Raw genomic sequence first — 18,728 nt, forward strand, 5'->3', positions numbered from 1 at the left:
TAAACTCCCCGGCCGCGATCCAGTTGCGGCAAATGCCATTTCTTTGTTCTTACTCTCCGGCCTGTCTGTGCTGTGCGCGATATCTTTAGCATCCAGTTCACGTCATGTTGAGGATCCGGAGAAGCTTCCCGATACCGTCCGCCCATGTCTCGGGAGCCTGAACCGGAGAAAGGAAATAAGCCTCCTACTGCGTAGATTCGCTGCTCGGATCATGAATGTCTTCGTGCATACCCAAGGCAAAGATACTTTACTCTACCGTCTACATCTCAAGGGCAACGCTCCAAGAAAATGAGGACTCGATTGGTGAAACCCAAAAACTAAGCACACCACGTAATCTAACTATGACTTGCAATTATCAACAGCTCGCATGTACTAGCAATTCATCCTTGATCACTGTCCCCATTCGACAACATCCAAACATTCCACGTCCTATCCTGATCGTGTGGCAGAGCGGGTCAAGTCCCATCACGCCCTGCAGTTGATGACACCACCGTTCAGATTCACGGGAATCGCCGCATTCGGATTGCCGTCGAGGTCGGCAAAGGTTCTCTGCGCGGTCAGGGTGGCAATGACGGCCCCATTGTTCCTGATGACGCAGTTGATGGTCTGAGGGAAGGCCGTGAGTTGCGCCGACGAGGCGAGGACGGTGCCCCCGGCGCCCACAGGGGTGTTGCCGTAGAGCGTGCGAATGCTTCTGTTGTTGCCGTCGGCAGGAAATTGGACGCCGGCGTTGGCTCCAGACTGATCGTTGGCCAGAGAGACGGTCACCTGGAGGGCGCGCTCTTCGACGGGAGCAGCAAAAACGGACGCCGCAAGGAGGGAGAAGACGATGGCAGTGAAAGACTTCATCTTGAGTATTAAAAACGAAAGCTTGAGTTTCTAGAGGATGCTCAGGAAAATGCTGTGGAGGAACCTGATTGAGATTCAAAAGTCTGGATGGCTTGTATGCTGGGGATTGCTGTGATGAAGCTGATGGATAGGATATCCCAACGAGGAGCGCATGGACGGTATTTATATCTTTTTCTGTCCTCCTCGGGGTGAACATCTCCCTGTTTAGGCCTCCTGCGGTTTCCCTGCTGTGGCTATTCTTGGAGCTCTCAATCTCATAGTGCCGGAGGCATCTATACTCAGCCCCGCCTTCTAGCCCGGGTTGCCAGGTCAAACATTGGAAAGCCTTGTTCACAATGAAGAGACTCACCTTTCCCTCTGAGACATGCAGCTGTGAACCAGGGATCCCGATGTGTGCAGTTCGTGTCCGCATAGGCTTCCCAATATTCGAAGGTTCCTTGGCAATGCACCTGCAGTCATGCTCTGACAATATCGCGGGGACGGCGAATCGATTGCATCATAGGTTTAGGACCTGTCGAGATCGATATTCGCCGATGAACTTGTTCTGTCGCTTGTTAGCTTCCTGAAAGTCACTCTTCGTATTCACCGTCAGTCGATGGAGGCAGATGTCTTCGCCGACCCGGAGACGCGGACCAGATACTGACCGAGGAATCGGGCATCCCATCATCAGTCAGATCGGAATATCTCTCATTTCTGCGCTCTGCTGTTGCTCAATACGACGAGAGTAGAGTGCTGTATGAAAACCATGGAATCTGACATGTGGACGCCGTGGGGCGCAGCTCAGCATCGGATTCTCGTGTTGGGCTGGTTCCACGCCTGGAAACCCAAAGCCAACATCGTATTCAAGAAGTATCCTCACCATTCACCATTCTGATACCTTTACCAGCTCCAATCGGCGTTACGCTCCCTCGGCGTCTCCTCCTATCACGGGGCCTCTGTGTAGATCCCTCCGGTTATGGTATAGGGTTGCATCAGCCCTGCTATACATGTCTCAGTAAGCCGTGTTGACAGCTCTTCTTTGGGACGGATTTGGAAACAGCTTTCATGCCTGACAAAATTGCGGTCTGGGATGCGTGGCTGGCAGTCTAGCCCGCATTGCCTCAGCATCGCCGTGTATTCACATACCAATCGCTTCGCTGATCCGATCAATTACCAGCCGCCTCAAAACGACCTGTGGGAGGCTTTCTTTTCCGTCCGATTCGGAACGGACTCGAGTTGAATGGATACAAACGATTCGCGGATAACTGTCGGCTGTAAGATCAGATATTATCTGGTGGATATAGGCATGGGTAGGGGGGGCGAAAACCCAGTCATCGCCTGGCGTATCAAGTTATTTTGGTTAGCAGTTACGCGATCAGGGTACCTTCTCGTGTTCCTATTGACAGGTAGGAGAGACATGTAGTCTGTCGTCGTCGTGATTTCCTAATCTGCTGATATCGGTAGGATCTATACTCTCGCATTCACACACAACTAGTGAATCATGGTCTCGGATCAGTCAGCAACACATTAGGTCAATTCATGATCATGGTCTTCAGGTAGGGCCTCACAGTGAGTTGAACCAGATGATCAGGTGGCCCCATTCTACCTCAAGGCGATCCTAACCACAAAATAATCCTGGTATGAACCTTCTGCTATCCTCATTTTTGGTTTTCTTAAACCTCATGATCATATTGAGGCCTTCCAGAATTAGAATGCGCCTTTTGTTCCATCCACTCAAACCTTTGTTGTCCATCTGGTTATGGATTGGTGTACCCCAAAAAGGAGGACTTCCTGTTGGGATCGTCCCCGGTCTTTGAGCAGCCCGACCAATCTCGAATATTGTCTGGTTCAAGCTCTGCTCAAAGCGAGGAGATTGCCTTGGCAAAGGTAATAGGATAACAGTAAGAAGCATAGGCTTATACAAATTCATTTGATGTGTACTTGGCAAAGGTATCATATGGCTCCATACTTTTGGGCTCAAGCACCACACTGAGTTTGTGTCATCCACAATAGATTCCACTTCACACCCGCCCTCCCCGCCGCCCTTAATGCCAGTATTTATGTCTTCCTTGCCCCGAGCTAAGGGTCTCCACCTAGAAGTCGTGCAACCAGATTCCTTCGGTTGTGTGCCGTCTAAAATGGCCTCCAAATAAAGGTATGCGAGCAAGCTGCCACCGTATATCATGCTGGGAAACCTTTCGAGCCGGTTTAGGTGTTCATGGTGGACAAGTCCTTATTGTCTCCTCTTGGTATAACCACGGAATTAGAAATCAAACCCATGCCATCTGCTCTTCTAGATCACACGGATGCGCGTACTCCTCTCGTTCCATGACTTGTGCATATGACTTTGTTTTCAATAGTCTCTGAGAAAGCCTTCACTTCCCACCAGAGGAAGAGAATGCAACTATAAATGTTTGATTGGTTCAAAGACCCTGTCAGAATCCGAAAATGCCCCGAGATACGCCTACGTCGTATTCTTCAGCCCCCCTTTGGTTGTACGGTTATAGCAGACAGACATCCGTGCAACCATATATAGTGTCAACCTTGCGACTTCTTGGATTAGCAGTCAGCGGTGTTTCTAGTGCAACGTAGGCCAGACCTATCACGCACACGATCCTCAGGACATTCTTACGAGACTTCAAGTGCCAAATGATAATTGGGGTGTAGCTCCGCTAGGGTGCTTTACTCCATGGATGGCTTGTTGCCTGTATGGCCAACAATTGTCGAGGCTATGCCAGGCCTGTGAGATGGTATTGAGTTCCTCCCTCTCCGGGCGGTGCAACCTCGCCTGCTGGCCTGATCCGTAAGGCAGCCACAGTCCGTCCACAAATAGAATGGCACTAATCCCAATCTGGCATCTCCGTAAATAAACCAGATAAACATAGCAAACCCCACAAACCCAACAAACCCAACAAACCCCACAAATGTGACAAACATGACCAACATCCCCTTCGAACATCCCCTTCGTTCTTCCTCCTCATATCCCATTCCCCTGCTATCGCTGCGGCATTACGGTGTACTATCGGTCTCAATCTCTTGTCACCCCCAAGGCCATTGCTCGGAATACGCCCAACGAGCGACATAATATAATTCATCCACATACGCCGAGTCCCGGTCGCTGCAGTCTGACAAGAAAGGGATATTCAACGTGGAAGGTTGGCTGACTGAATGGCGACACAATATAGGTCAAGATAGGTCCGCTTGTTGCACGGAATAATTTTCACGGAGATGCAAGCCTCGAGCATGCCAGGTCACAATATCTTGTGAAATGCGCCGCTGACAACAATCGTCCTGTCTGGCATTCGTGGCCGGGTCTCTTGTGAATCTGGCTAGGTTGGCTTCTGAAGACATTGGTGCAAATTAAAACATACTGCTGAGACCTCTTTGCGCCAAGGTTCTCCATCTTCAACGTTGGATACGACAGCGTGCATTCTTTCCGCAAAAGCTCATTTCAAGCCTATCCCCCGGCTGGCTTCGAAACATACAACAAACTGATTCATCAACAGGCACAACGCATCATTCCTAGACATATCTCGTCTTCAACCCACTCTCAGCGCCATTGCCAGTTCTCCGTATCCCTCCCTGCTCTCCCTCCCTGCTCCCTCGGTCAACACGAGCGCGAACATCACCATGCGACCTCACAACCACGCCTGGGCGTCGGCCTTTCTAAAACGCCATGCAGAGTCGCCCTTTTAGATCCCTGCGCCGGTAATGATCATACATATCATCGATCTGCTCCACCCATACGTCTTTTCGATGTGGGTCTCGCATCTGTTCTCTGCGTGCAGGCTGATCGTGTCCTGGCCCTGCTCAGGGGTACTCATCAATCGCCCGCGGACGGTCTGCTCTTTGAAGCTCAAACCAAACGGGTCAACCTCTAAGGTCGTGCCTGAAGGCAATCCACCCGTCCCTCAAAGTGCTGCCTTTTCGCAGAAATTTCCGGGGGAATCTAACAGGCTTCCTGGGCTTCGGCATTGATGACCACTCGGTCAACACCGGAGTTGGTGTTGTCGAACGAGGACCGGAGTTATTCAACGACGGGTTACCCGGTTCAAGATGCGAGGAGACCACTTAGGCTGTGTCCATGGCTTCCATTTGATTGCCAATAGCGATGACCTTGCATCCTCGCGCTTTGGCGTTCTGAACGCCCAAGTGTTCCAGACCGTCGATACCCACCATATTCAGCCATTCCCCGGATTTTGCCGCGAAGGCCAGAATTGCGCCGTAGACCGTAGTACCGCGGAGGCATAAGCCTATTGCATGACTTGCCAGGTCCGTCGGGACATCAGCATCGCGAATTTCATAGCCTGGGTTAATGCCGCCTTCAACAACGGCCGCCCTCATGGTAGAGGAAATTAGTCATCATGCTTAATATGAATCACCCCGGGGGGTTAATGGAGTATAATTTCCATGGTGATTCCATCGAGCGGTTTCTGCCGTAAATAACATCCACTCCTCGCATCATCCAACACTAGCGTACCATATATGAAGCCAAGACGATGGCTGGGCGACGACATGATTGGATGGAGACGTCATTTTCAACGCTTTAGATGACCCGCTATCATTGACAGGGGTCCAGACGCACGCACCTAATTCCGCAAGCATACCTTACGATTGTGGATCGGAGAGTGTTGAGCCTGTCGACTCACTCGAGGCCAACGCAACAAACATGGGAAAGATTGTTTATTGTTGCTCCGGGCGTCACAGTCCGGGAACAATTGTTTTGTAAATCTTTGTACGTGATAGAAAGATTTAATGAATTTAAAAAGGCGGGAAAATTATTCCTCTACTACTACCAGTATTTATTGGTGGAAGGTGGTGGGGAAAAGTGGCAGGATGCCGAGATATATATGTACTTCACAAGTTCCCTGGGCACTTGTGGCACCCATCCGTAATTCTTACGAATAGGCTGTCCACAAAACAGATAAAAGCATACGGAATTAATGATTCGAGCTTTCATTACCTTCTATCCCTACTACCGATTGGTTGAAGGTGCCCAGCGGCTTGTCCTTGCCTGAGGCAAAGTTGCGGACGCGTGGCGCGTCACGGGTCTCCGTCGGGTTCGCGCCTCTCGACTCTTCTCAACTTTTCACCTTCTCTACTCTTCTCAGTCCATCAAACAAGTCGATTGATCACAAAAAGCCTGGAAATCTTTACCGCCGACTCACAAATCGAACGTAATCCTCGTCCTTTCCAATAATGCGGAGATCTTGTGACGACACGATATACGGGAAACCGGCCGCTGTAACGGCGCCAATCCACTCCGGTCCGCTCGGGTTTTTTGTATTGGGCGAATCTGGAGCTTTCGCATCCCAAATACTGTGAAGATCCTCGGTCGTGAGTCGGAATGGGCTCTGATAGTGAATGTACGACAGAGGATGATGATGGTGTTGGGAAACCCGGACCCCTTCGACGCCGAGGTCCATGATGGTCGTGCGTTCGCTAAACATGACTCCAAGTACTTTTCCCGCTAATTGGTCCACCTGAAATAGGTCGATATGACCCCAGACGTGATCGGTCGGTATGCGGATGTGATGATCATGGGTGACCCGTCGAAGCTCAGCCAAGGCCTCTTCATGAGCTGCTGGGTTTTCTGAGACAGCAGGCATCGGGCGGTGGATGTGTATGGGAACGCCAAATTTCTTCGCCGTCGTTTCGAGAACCCTTTCGCTCACCCATTTTGACGCGACATATCCGTTTGTGCCATCGGTAGCGGGCGATTCGATCATGACTGAAACCCCGTCGGACGAGAGAAAGCGAATGGAGGCCTTCCGGGGCAGGGCCATGCTCACAAGTGTCTTGGTGGATTGGACATTGGCTCCACGGTACGCTGGGTAGCGGTCCCAGAAAGAGCGGTTCCCGCCGCTGTGCAGGATGAGGTCTACCTCGGCGGCAAGTTGACAAAATGTTTCCCTGGGGAGTCCTAGATCGGGATCGGCCAGATTACCCTGGTGGTAAAACACGTTGGCCATGTCAAGTTGAGGCCGGCGAGCATCAAATTTGGTATCACCACTGGGTTCACGGACGGCGACGCAATGGATGCGGGATACTCGTGCTTCACCCACCAGCTGTCGTAGGAGCTCGAATCCTAGCGCCCCGGTTGAGCCGGTCATCACGACCACCAGGCCATTGTTGTTGCGCCGGGGGCTACTCTGGACAGGCGCTGCTGGAGTGATGTGTTGGATTGAGGCCCCTGCGTCCCAATCAATCTGCTGGACCCTCTCTCAATCCTTGATTCTGGCCGCCATACGCCCCAGAGTACTGGCCTCGTAAAGATCGGCAAGGGATAGCGTGACCCGGAAGCGCTTTCTGATCAAGTCTTGAATCTTGAGCAAAAGGAAAGAATTTCCTCCGGCCTGGAAGAAATTGAGATCTGGATGCGCAGCGGAAATGTCGATGAGCTCCTGGGGAAGAACTTCGTCCCAGAGATCCTTCAGCTGCTTTTGAAGGCCCGTCAAATCGAATCCTGTGCCGGGGCTTCGGGGAACTGTTGATGGCAGAGGTAGCTTGGCTATAGCGAGACGGTCTGCCTTGAAGTGCGCGTTGAAAGGGAACTCGGTGACAGAAACGAGTATGGCCGGGCACATATACAGCGGCAACGGGAGGCTGGAGCGCAGGTCCTCGAGGAATGCGCTCTGGTCGACATCGGCGAGGGTGCGAGACAGAATGACGTGAGCAACCAAGAACTGTGGATCACCACGCACCGAAACGACGACCTGGTCGATGCCTCCGTCCGCTTGCCGGAGAATCATAATCTCGATGTCCTCCAGCTCCACTCGAATGCCGTGCAGTTTGACGATCGAGTCATCACCCATGCGGCCCTCGAAGGCTAAAGAGCCGTCGTTGGAGAGCCGCCCGCGATCACCGGTTCGCACCATTCGAGTCCACCCTCTAGCCCGATAGCTTTCAGACGCGAATGGGTTGGTGACATATTTCTGCTGGGTAAGGCTGTCATTGTTCAGATAGCCAAGGGTCACACCGCATCCGCCAATGCAAATTTCGCCAGACATCCCGATCGGCAGCGGCTCCATGTTCTGGTCGACGATGCAAATGGAATAATTAGGCAGGGTAGGTCCGACAGGAATGGCGCCAGCGGTTTCCACCCCGGGGACTGTTAGACAATTGCTTGAAATAGTGATCTCTGCAGGCCCGTAGATGTTGACAACCTGAGGAGAACAGGTCCGCATGACGTCAAACTCATGAATCAGTCTGGAAGTCAATTGTTCACCTCCGCTCAGAGCTAAGGTCCAAGTTGGACACGAGTCAAGATGAACGCAGCCATATCGGAGCCATGCAGAGTATTCTGATGGCGTTGCAACTGTGGACGTCACACGTTGCTCGGCCATGATCTTCGTTATTTCCAGAACGTCGCCCCGCTTCGCTTGGGGTACAATAACTAGCGTTCCACCGTGACAAAGTGCCATGAGAACCTGACTCACGGCAAGGTCGAAGGTAGGGGAGCTTTGATGCAACATAACCTCTGCGCCGAACCCCAAAGTTTGGCTCATGCTCTCAAGATGGTGACAGATGTTACTGTGAGATATAACAATTCCTTTGGGCTCTCCTGTTGAGCCGCTGGTATAGAGAACCATGGCTGGAGAGTGCCCTCCGACGGGAGCAAAGCACGATGGCGATGGTTTTGCTGCATCCACCCTCGAAATGTCGAGCAGCTTTGAAGTGTCAGAAGGCAATAAAGAACCAACAGTCCCCGAAGTGGCGGCGTGATATAGAACTGCACTTGGCTCGCAGTCTTTGAGGAGAGATTTCAGTCTAGTAACCGGCTGTCGGAGGTCCAAGGGAACGTATACAGTTCCCAACCTGAACATTGCTATCATCGAAGCCACCTGATCTGTACCGGGCTCCAGAAAGATAGCAACTCTTGAACCCTGCTGAATGTTTGCGTGCTTTACTGCAGCTGCAATGCGATCGGCACGATCGGACAGTTCACGATAGGTGAGTTCAATACCACCTTCGTTCTTCAATGCTATCTTATCGGGACCTGCAGACAGGCTGATCCCAATGCAATCGGCAACATTGGCAGGCCAGGTGGTGGGTACGTGTGGACCTGAGCATCTCAGTAAGTAATATTACGATATTTCGTGAGAGAGGAGCTTGTCCTTACCGATTCCTGCCGTTATGGCTTTGTTGATGTCCGCCCTTGCAAACAACTGGGGGTCTCCTACTCGCTGTGCCGGGTTGCTTGCAAACGTGTCTAAGAGATTTTGGAAGACTCGGCCAAGCAAGTCTGTATCCTTTTGCGAGTACAAGCTTCTCTGCGTGCTCAGAGAAACCACAGCCTCGCCGCTAGTGTTCTCGATAATGTCTAGCATGATATCGTATGGTGTCTTTCCGTAATCCCAATGGGTGCGCTGCACCTGCCAGTCTCCTACCACCATCTGCTCTTGCACGCCCTGCCGGAATTCAAGAAATACTTGGAAAAGGGGGGAATGGTCGGCAGAGCGCGGAATCTTCAGCTCGTCGAGAAGTACATCGAACGGAAGCCTGGCATGCTCCATGGCAGAATACACCTTTTGACGGGCAGTTCTCACCGCGTCACCAAAGGATTGCCTCATGTCGCGCCTAAATCGCAAGGGCAGGGGGTTCAAGAATGCACCCATCGTGCGCAGCATATCTCCGTCGGTCCGATTTGAATCCGCAATGCCAATGCAAAGGTCGTCCGAGTCCAGCATCTTGAATAGCATCGTTTTCAAGACAGCCAGGTAGAAATGAAAGCTTGTAGCTTGATAACTGCGGCACTTGCGCTTGATCCTGGCCGTGACGATCGATGATAGCCTGAAGCTACTCGTGCTGTGCGAGTACTCCCTGAGGGCGCGACGATGCTTGGCTCTTGCGAAGGGCAGAAGTGGTAATGGCGGCGGTGGGTTGGAAATTTCCTTTCTCCAGAATTCGATCTCACCTGCCATGTCGCCTTGCTCGTATGCCTGTCGCTGTTTGTTGGAATAATCGATGTACTGATACTGCATAGGGGAAGATGCTGCCGTGCGAATCTGCATCAATTCTTGCAGGAAGCCGGCAAACCCAATTCCATCCATAGCAATGTGGTGGTATCCAATAATGAGGAAATGTGACCTCGGGGTATGGGTAAGCAGGATAACCTTCATGACGTCTCCATTCTCCAAGTTGTAGACGTGGTTTACGAGTTTCTTGAACTCTGTGTCGACGACATCAGCTGTTTCGATATGACGATGCTCAAGGTGCAAGAGGGACTGAGCAAGAACTGCCTGAATTGGCTGACTGTTTTCTGACCTGGTGTCAAAGAAACATGTACGGAGTCCTTCGTGCTTTGCTCCTAAAGCTACCAAGGCCTGGGCCATGTCCGCAACGTGCATTTCTCCCTCTAGATGATGGGAGAATGTGACATTGAACGTAGTCGGGTCGGCTAGATGGTGGTGCATGAACCAAAATCTTCTCTGCGTGAATGACATCTTCTCTGTTCTCTCGATGATCGGGTGAAAGTGCATCTCCGACTGTTCTGAATGCGGAGTTGACAGCGGTGTCATTTTGGAGTCGTCTCTGTACGAGGACTGCTCCACCTGACCGGTGCTTGGGGGTGACCACGACCCTTCTGTTGAACGGTCTGTAAGGATTTCCGCATGAGGGTGCTTGCTTCGTTCCACGCTGGAAACATTGCCATCTTCTAGCATGCCTTCAACACCGCTGGTTTGTGCAAGCAGCTTCGGTGATGCCTGCTCGAGCGAAATTTCAACCACATCCAGAAGGCTGGATCCACCAAGAACCTTCAATACAGGGAGATCGACACTGACATTTTTCAAAAACCACGAACGCACTTCGACTGCCACCAGAGAGTCCACCCCAAGCTCCACGAGAGGTACTTCTGTGCTCATGCTATTGGCTGGGAGCTGCAACAGGAGCAAGAGGCGGGCCGTGAATCCATCTTGATCAGTTGTTAGCAGAATACACGAGCACTTGAGCAACAGATCTACGTACTTGTAATGATCTGTCGGAGCTCTGCAACAGTTTGCGCTTCTCGCAACTGGTCCTTGATCGGCATCGCTCTTTTGTCTGCCGTGTCTGCCTTGACGTCACCTTTGTCCACCACGAAGTGCGAAAGCTTTGGATTGTTGATCCAATTGACTCGGTCACTCAATTCTGGGTCGACCTCCCGGATGCCAGAGATGATTTCGTAGCTTGCAGTTGATTGTATGGGACTGGCCAAGACAGCCTCGGCAACGTGCTCGAGAAGGTCATATTCCGAAATTGGGTAGGACCCAGAGGCATCGATGTCGGCCGCAGTTATTTGACCCGACCGTGTGATGTATCCTAGACCAAGGACTGGGCCGAGATCAATCACCGATGCTGGCAACCCCCGATTTCGTCGCTGTGCTGCCAGCCCAACGAGGTACCCATTGGCAGCTGCATAAACGCTCTGGCCACTGTTCCCGCCGGCCCAAGCAAGCGAGGAGAAGAGGATGAAGAAGTCTAGAGTAGGATCGGAGAAGAGTTCATCAAGGTAACGGCTGCCATCAACCTTCGGCGCCATGACCGCCCGGAGCATGTCAAGATTCGTGTTGGAGAACATGGAGTCTTGAAGGACCATTGCTGCATTGACGACTCCCGCAACCGCTGGAAGCGATGCAGCAATTTGGCGATGAACTTCGCCGATGCTTTGCCGGTCACTTACGTCTCTGCATGGTGTGATTAGTATCGTATAAAGGTGGTTGGGACATGAATCCTTACGCAGAATAGACAGTTACCGTTGCGCCCTTGCGCGCTTGCAAGTCAAGCCATCGCTGGCCCACGCGTGGGTTTCGACTCAGCAGAACGACGCTCCGAGCTCCATGATCGATCATCCACTCACACACGGCTTGGCCCAAGTCCGCTGTGAGACCTACGAGAAGGTAGGATTTGTCTGGATGCAGCGCAACTTGGTTGCTTGCAGATTCAATTCGAACACCGACGGTCGAGTCCACTGTCCAGTCAATGATCTGGTATTTGTGGCTTGCCCGTCTCATTTCCAGACTCTCGTGGAGTGTGATTACTTCGATTGGAGGAAGTTGCGTGCGGTCGAGTATCTCAGCGGCGTGCGAAGCTGCCCTTTTCAAGGCCGAGTGAAAATTGTCTACTGCATACTCCGAGACCAAACTTGCTGCTTGTTGATAGACCCTGTCAGGGCCTATTATTCTGCATTCAACGCGCAAGTTGGACAAAACGCGCCGTGCAAAATCGACCTCGGTCGTATCAACTGAAAAGTTCACAAAGGCTGCAAGATTCTTTGGAAGAGCGCTTCGAATGTGGCTTTCCAACGCACGCAAATGAATAGAGACCATCGATGTGCCTTTTTCAGGACCGTGTGTGACTTCGAACACGCGGCGACCCGTTTCGATTGCTCGACGCTGTACGACGGGCGAGAGCGGTTCAGGCGTCCGATACAGAAGAAGATCTCCGTCGGATTGGCATAAGGAGAGAATATTATCAGCTATGAGTTCGAGCATGGTCGCCTGTAGGAATACATGCTGCTTGCTGGGATCAACTTCATAACGCACGACGTATTTCTCGGGAACTTCAAGTATCGAGGCATTTTTATCGCTGAATACAACCACCGGCTCTGAGGTTGCTTCAACTGTGCCGTACGCAATAAATGCAGCACCAAATGATCCTGCTTGGACGGCGTTTATTGTTGCTGTGGCCACTTTGACTTTCACCAAACTGGCTGGCATTGTTGTGAATATTGAGCTCGGAGCGAACTCACGCAACACATAAAAGTCACCGCTCACATCTAGAAAGACTGGCTGTTCACCCGGACATACCTGCTTTGAAAGTGGCCGTTGCTTTGAATTGTACCGATCGTTGCGGGGACGGTCCTGGATGATGCGAGGAATGTACGCAGACCCTTGTTTCAGATGGATCTCGGGCTCGATTCCCCAAAGGACATCATCCATCTCACCAAGCCGCGCCCAGCTGTCTGTGGCGCTGAGGATGAGCAGTAAGTTCGAGATATACTGTGCATCTAAAGTATTTATGCTGTCGGTATCCAGCACTTGAAGCCGCATATCGGGAATTTCGTATCTCAGAGACCGCGTGAACCCAATGCTCATGTTGTTGTATGGCTCTTCTCCCTGGCTGCCCTGAGTCACCCACAAGATATTCTTCGCGTTGTTTACGAGCAGCTGCAACGCGCTCAATCTTTCCTGGCTCATGTGCAAGAATGTTGGTTCATCTAGATCACATAGGCTGATGACATTCCGTGGGATGCGAACTCCTGGTCGTCCAAGATATTCAATGCTGCTAAAGACCGCGATGTGTGCGAATTTGTTTGCGAGGATCCTCGAAATCTTCTCAGCTAGCTTAGTGGTCACCAGGCTTTCCGTTCCTACAATCAGTAACGCGCCCGGGCTTGCCTGAGGGATTGGTTCGAAGGCTGGATCGCGGAGAAACTGGATGCGATAGTCGTCCGCTTGTGCTGCCATGACGGACATCGGGTATGGGAGAATATCCGAAGCTGGAGTGATGGCTTCAATGCCCGAAAATCCAGATTTTCGCAGCAACGAATGCCATCGAACCGGCTCGATTACCGGCGCCATTTGACGGCCATCATCATGACCAACCCACCATCCGGGAAGACCGCCCATAAAAAACCCGAATCGCATGGGGCTGGTGCTGGTGATTTCCAGCATCAAAAGATGCCCTCCTGGACGAAGGAGTCCCCTCACCCGGCGCAGAGTATGTTCTAGATTCTTTGTGGCGTGAAGCACGTTGGATGCAACAACCAGGTCGAACTCTCCCTCAGTATATCCCTGCTCTGACATGTCCTTCTCCAGATCCAGGATTTTGTATTCCATCTTGCTGGTAAACTCCCGGAAGTCCTCCTTAGCGCGATCGAAGTATGCGGGGGACACGTCGGTGTACGTGTAGGAAGAGAATTTGCGCCCGATGGCCTTGAAAATCAATTTGGTTGCTCCACCGGTGCCAGCGCCTTATTCCTCTTAGTTACTCAATCCGGCCTATGAAGGGTGATCGTGGTCTTACCGATCTCTAGGATCTTCATTGATGGGTATTGGTGGACGAGTTGCTTGGCCATGCGAGCGAGCCACTTGTTCATCACCGGAAATCCCAATGAATGACAGTAAAATTCCTCCAGCATGTTATCACGAACCATGTGCTCAAGGTATGTGGATTCTCCTCGCACTACCGAGAGCAGGTTCTCTCCAATAGAGGTCATCATTCGAATATCGATCAAGTGGGAGTACCTAGCAGCATTAGTTATGCCCGACGGACTATAAAAGCCTCCTGAGAAAGCTCACCGCTCACTGGCCTCCAAGATATCAGATTTGGTGTCCTGAGCCCACTCCTGCTTAGCCCAGTCATGCTGACCGGAGGCAACAGATGTCACAATATTTTCTGCGAATACCAACAAGCGCTGATGATGGAACTCGGCTTGTTCTCTCTCCTGTGCTGTGACCCTCTCATGGAGCTGTCGTAAATAATAGTGTGCAATTCGCTCCAATAAGTAACCAAGATGGTATTCTTCGGGGGAAGCGACATGTCCCTCGGATATCCATTCGCCATCCAGACTCAGCCGGTCAAGTATGACTTCCGAAAAAATGTTCCGATCGTCTTTGGCGGTGGCGGGGGCAACCGGCACTGCCTTGGCTCCTTCTATCTGCAGCAGGGCATGAGAACTCCCCGGAGGATAGACCTGGACACTGCCATTGCTACCGAACGAGCCAAAGTCTGACACGATCGCGTCGAACTCAAAGACAGGCATTTCATTCTGAGAAAGATGGCAAAAGTACGGATTGAGCCGAATATTGCGCACCGTAACGGGCATATGAAGCGACCAGAGGGCACCGTCACCTGGATAGCTTGTCGCTGCCAGCAGTGCTTGTAAGCCGCCATCGACAATCGCTGGGTGAATGAGAAGGTTCGTTGACACCCTCTGCAGCCGACCCCTTGCGTGGTTTCTTTTCCTTTTCAACGAATCGATGATTTTAAAGAGACCCGTGTATCTATAGCCAAGGTCCGTGAGAGAATCATAGAGAGAATCAGCATCTACATCGACCAGATTTGGAACCTCAGGGCTTTCCGCAGGAAGACTGTCTGCTCCCGGATCACCATAGAAGACAGTGATCGTCCCACAGGCATTGAGTATCAGCAGGTTATTGTCACGACTCGAGCATGAATGGCACGAGAAGTCGGCGCGAAGAAACCCCGGGTCATCGTTGTCTCTCGCGATGTTTGAGAGTGCGAAGACAACTTCAACGCCAACGAGGCTTCGGTCGAAAACAATGGCCCGGCCGATACTCATGTTGTGAATTTCAAATAGTCGAGTCGGACGAGCACCTGATACCTCCATGACTGCCTCCCATGCCATGCAGACGTAGCCTGCAGCCGGAAAGACAGCCTGGCCCTGGATCTGGTGATCATTGAGCCAAGGCAGCTCGTTTTTCTTGAGAAAATTGCGCCATTTGACCTCACTGTCGGTTTTATCGCTTGCTTGAATCCCGAGTAGTGGATGCACCGGCCTTTTCCGTTCGCGCTGAACTCTCGTGATCCGTGACTCAAACCAATACGATCCCTCGTGGTTCCAGGGATAAGTCGGCAGGTCCTTTAGGAAGAGTTCATCCTCGTCTTGGGGGAGCAGGGCCTGCTCATATGCTTTGAAGTTCACAGCGGAAAGTCCAAGATGTGCCCAGACGAAACCCAAGGCATTCGCAAAAGCTTCAATATCATCACTGCCACGCTTCAAAGACCCCGAGTAAGGAATGTTACTTTTGGAGACCTCTTCGATAATCTGATTGAATGGCCCCTGGAGAGCCGGATGTGGACCGACCTCCAAAGCAATGTCGAAGGGGCCAGCCGATGCGAGGGCAGTTTCGACTGCCTGGCTGAAAAGAACAGGCTGGACCATGTTGTCCTTCCAGTACTCTATGGCCAAACTGTCGGTGAGATGCATGGGCTCGGTGCTTGTATTTACGCTTGAGTACCATGATGGCGCCGTCGGACCAGGGATGGTAGGCTTGATCCCACATTGTCGAAGAAACTCCATGTAAGGCCCAGCACATGGGATCATATGATGAGAATGATAGGCGGTGTCAACCCGGAGCATCCGGGAAAACTTTCTCTCATCGTCAAGCACGAGCTTTGCGGTTTTGATGGCGTCGATGTCGCCAGACAATGTCACACTCGAGGGCGAGTTACATGCAGCCACAGTAACGCGGTCTTTGATCCCATGAAGTTTGCATAGGTCTGTGGCCTCTTCCAAGGAGGCACCGACCGCGAGCATGGCTCCTTTTTCTTGATTTTGCCCACCAGAAAGGCTAGCTCCAAAGCCTCGATAGTATGCAATTCGAACGGCATCCGACGCCGATAGCATCCCTGCCGCATAGGCCGCCCCAATTTCACCGGAGGAGTGACCTACGACGGCCCCAAAATGAACCCCTGCCGATCGCAAGAGGCAGACTAGCAAGACTTGAACAGCCGTACAAATAGGCTGTGAAATTGCCGCTTCATGCACTCGCGAGGGTGCTGGGTCGGTTAAGAGCTGTCCAAGCAGTGTCCATGAAGGCCGATGCTCCAACGGAAGGCTTGCAAGGGATGCGTCCAACTCGCAGATGATTTGATGAGCATAGGGCAGGTGTATCAGGAACTGCTTGCCCATTCCCGCCCATTGCGCCCCCTGTCCTGTAAAAACCCCGAGTATTTTGCGATTTGATTTGCTCAACGCACGCACCCCTAGTGAGAGGGTCTGCTTGGCGGCGAAATCATCGAGTCTCTCGTCAATCTTAAAGAGCAAATCCTGAAGACTATTGGCCCATATTGCAACGCGAAAGGGCAATACGGAGCGACGGGAATGGAGGGTATAGGCAAGCGAGCGCAGGTCAACGTCGTCCAATGCGCCTAAATGCTGCGCATATGCTTTGAGAACAGCGACTAGGCTGCGCTCCGACGCAGCGGAAAAGATGAATGGGGTCAATACCACCTTGCCCTTCCCTGGATGAGACGTGGTTCTTGATTCCGGTTGGAAGCTTTCTAGGATGGCATGGCCATTTGATCCCCCGAATCCTGCATAGACGTCAGTGTCTGTATCCCACACCTCTGTTCATGGGAAGGACTGAATGGCTCACCAAAACTGTTCACACTCGCTCTCCTCACACCCCCGTCGGCCACTTGGGGCCAGGGGATCAGAGATGTAGGGACTTGCAAATGCTCGGTAAACCGAGCAACACTAGAGCTTAGGCGGTTGAAAAGAAGGTTCGGAGGAATATACCCATTTTGAAGGGCTAGCGAAGCCTTCAGGATGCTAGCGATTCCCGCCGCCCCTTCGGTGTGGCCGATGATGGTTTTGATCGAGCCGACATAGATGATTTCATCTTGCGAGGCGCCACAGCCCTCGGGGAAGAATGTTCTCGAGATTGCCTCTGCCTCTCTAGGGTCGCCTGCAGGAGTGCCGGTGCCATGGGCCTCGAAGTATTGCGGGCGATCTGTTGCATTGGTCGGGTCTAGTCCTGCACGTTGGTAGGTTTGACGAATCAAGGCCGCCTGAGCCAGCTCGTTTGGCATCGTAATTCCCTGCGTACGACCGTCCTGGTTGACACAGACCTCTCGGATGAGAGATTCAACGTGGTCGCCGTCTTTCAACGCTTGACTAAGGGTCTTGAGAATTACCACCCCGACGCCCTCACCACGGGCATAGCCGTTAGCTTCGGCGTCCCACATCTTGGATCGACTATCCGGGGAAATCATGCCGAGATTGCTCAGAAGCACGTAATTATCTTGTTTCTTTTTGTCAGCGTCGGGACGCCCATCTCGACAGAGGACTGACTTACTTGGGCCGATGTTCAAGCTGGCACCTGCTGCAACAGCCACCGGCGCATCTCCACTGCGAAGGGCCTGTGCCGCTAAATGAACGGCCATCATACTGGAGGAACAAGCCGTATCAACTGTCATAGACGGTCCGTGCCAGTCAAAAAAATACGAGATTCGATTCGAATGGATGCTCCTGGCAGTTCCAGTCCCGGTGTAGGTCGGCGCGCACTCCAGATCACCCAGAACGATGTCGGAGTAGTCGCATCCCATCAGTCCCACAAAGACGGCTGCCTGAGTGCCCTGGAGCCCTTCTAGTGTCATTCCAGCTGACTCGATGCTCTCATACACGGTTTCTAGCAACAGTCTCTGCTGCGGATCGATCGCTTCCGCTTCGGCAGGCTGTATATTGAAAAACTGCGGGTCGAACTGTCGAACATCATCCAGCAGATATGACCGGGTAGTATGGGTTGTACCATGATGGGATCCATCTGGGTGGTAGTAACCCTGGGTGCTGAATCGATCGTCGGGGATTTCTCTGCTGACATCTCGAGGCTCTCTGAGAAGCTGCCACAACTTCGAGGGCGACAACGAGCCCCCAGGGAAACGGCATCCGCTTCCAACTATCGCAATAGGCTCTGACTGACTGGAGTACATTCTGATACTGGTTGAGTGTATAACCGGCGGGGTGGAAGGCCACTCAACGAGCGCCTCCGGGACTTTATGTTTGCGATCCTACGGATCCTTGCTCCTCCACGAGACGCCGTAAAAGCTGAGAATGCATTACCCCGAATGTGAAAGTCACCGAACATTTGGTTTCCCGTCCCCAGAATCGATCTAGCTAGGCAACCCGGAGTGTCTGCCTGCCTTTTCGACCCTTGACCGTGGCCCCGAGGATCGCCTAATTCGAACTTTCCTTGCAGCGCCACTCAGATCTAATAGCACCTGCCATATTTTAAATTCGCCTGTCTACGGGAAGCCCTTGATGCAGTGCTATTAAAGCAGGGCAGCAAGGGAGTGTCCTATTAGAAATCGTCGCCAATCAACTCAATTCCGCGAAGACGGGGTTTCCTCTGCTCTGCCTCGCAACCGGCTAGGCTGAGCCTTTGGACGCC

General features: G+C 52.1%; 2 protein-coding genes across 2 annotated transcripts; both read right to left on the reverse strand.

Moving 5' to 3' along the window:
• Nucleotides 1-465: 465 nt before the first annotated feature.
• P170DRAFT_362060 (uncharacterized protein) lies at nt 466-849 on the reverse strand (the record flags this gene model as incomplete). Its single annotated transcript, XM_024844504.1, has 1 exon — nt 466-849. One exon carries the CDS (start codon nt 847-849, stop codon nt 466-468), a length of 384 nt encoding a protein of 127 aa, XP_024701650.1.
• Nucleotides 850-4,899: 4,050 nt separating this feature from the next.
• On the reverse strand, nt 4,900-18,270 carry P170DRAFT_477231 (lovastatin nonaketide synthase; the record flags this gene model as incomplete). Its single annotated transcript, XM_024853429.1, has 10 exons — nt 4,900-5,167; nt 5,986-7,021; nt 7,079-8,893; nt 8,951-10,744; nt 10,798-11,495; nt 11,548-13,783; nt 13,837-14,057; nt 14,112-16,872; nt 16,935-17,582; nt 17,637-18,270. The coding sequence occupies 10 exons, from the start codon at nt 18,268-18,270 to the stop codon at nt 4,900-4,902; spliced, it is 12,111 nt and encodes a 4,036-aa protein (XP_024701651.1).
• Nucleotides 18,271-18,728: the final 458 nt, after the last annotated feature.

The sequence above is a fragment of the Aspergillus steynii genome, assembly GCF_002849105.1.
Source record: "Aspergillus steynii IBT 23096 chromosome Unknown P170scaffold_6, whole genome shotgun sequence".
Taxonomy (NCBI): Eukaryota; Fungi; Ascomycota; class Eurotiomycetes; order Eurotiales; family Aspergillaceae; genus Aspergillus; species Aspergillus steynii.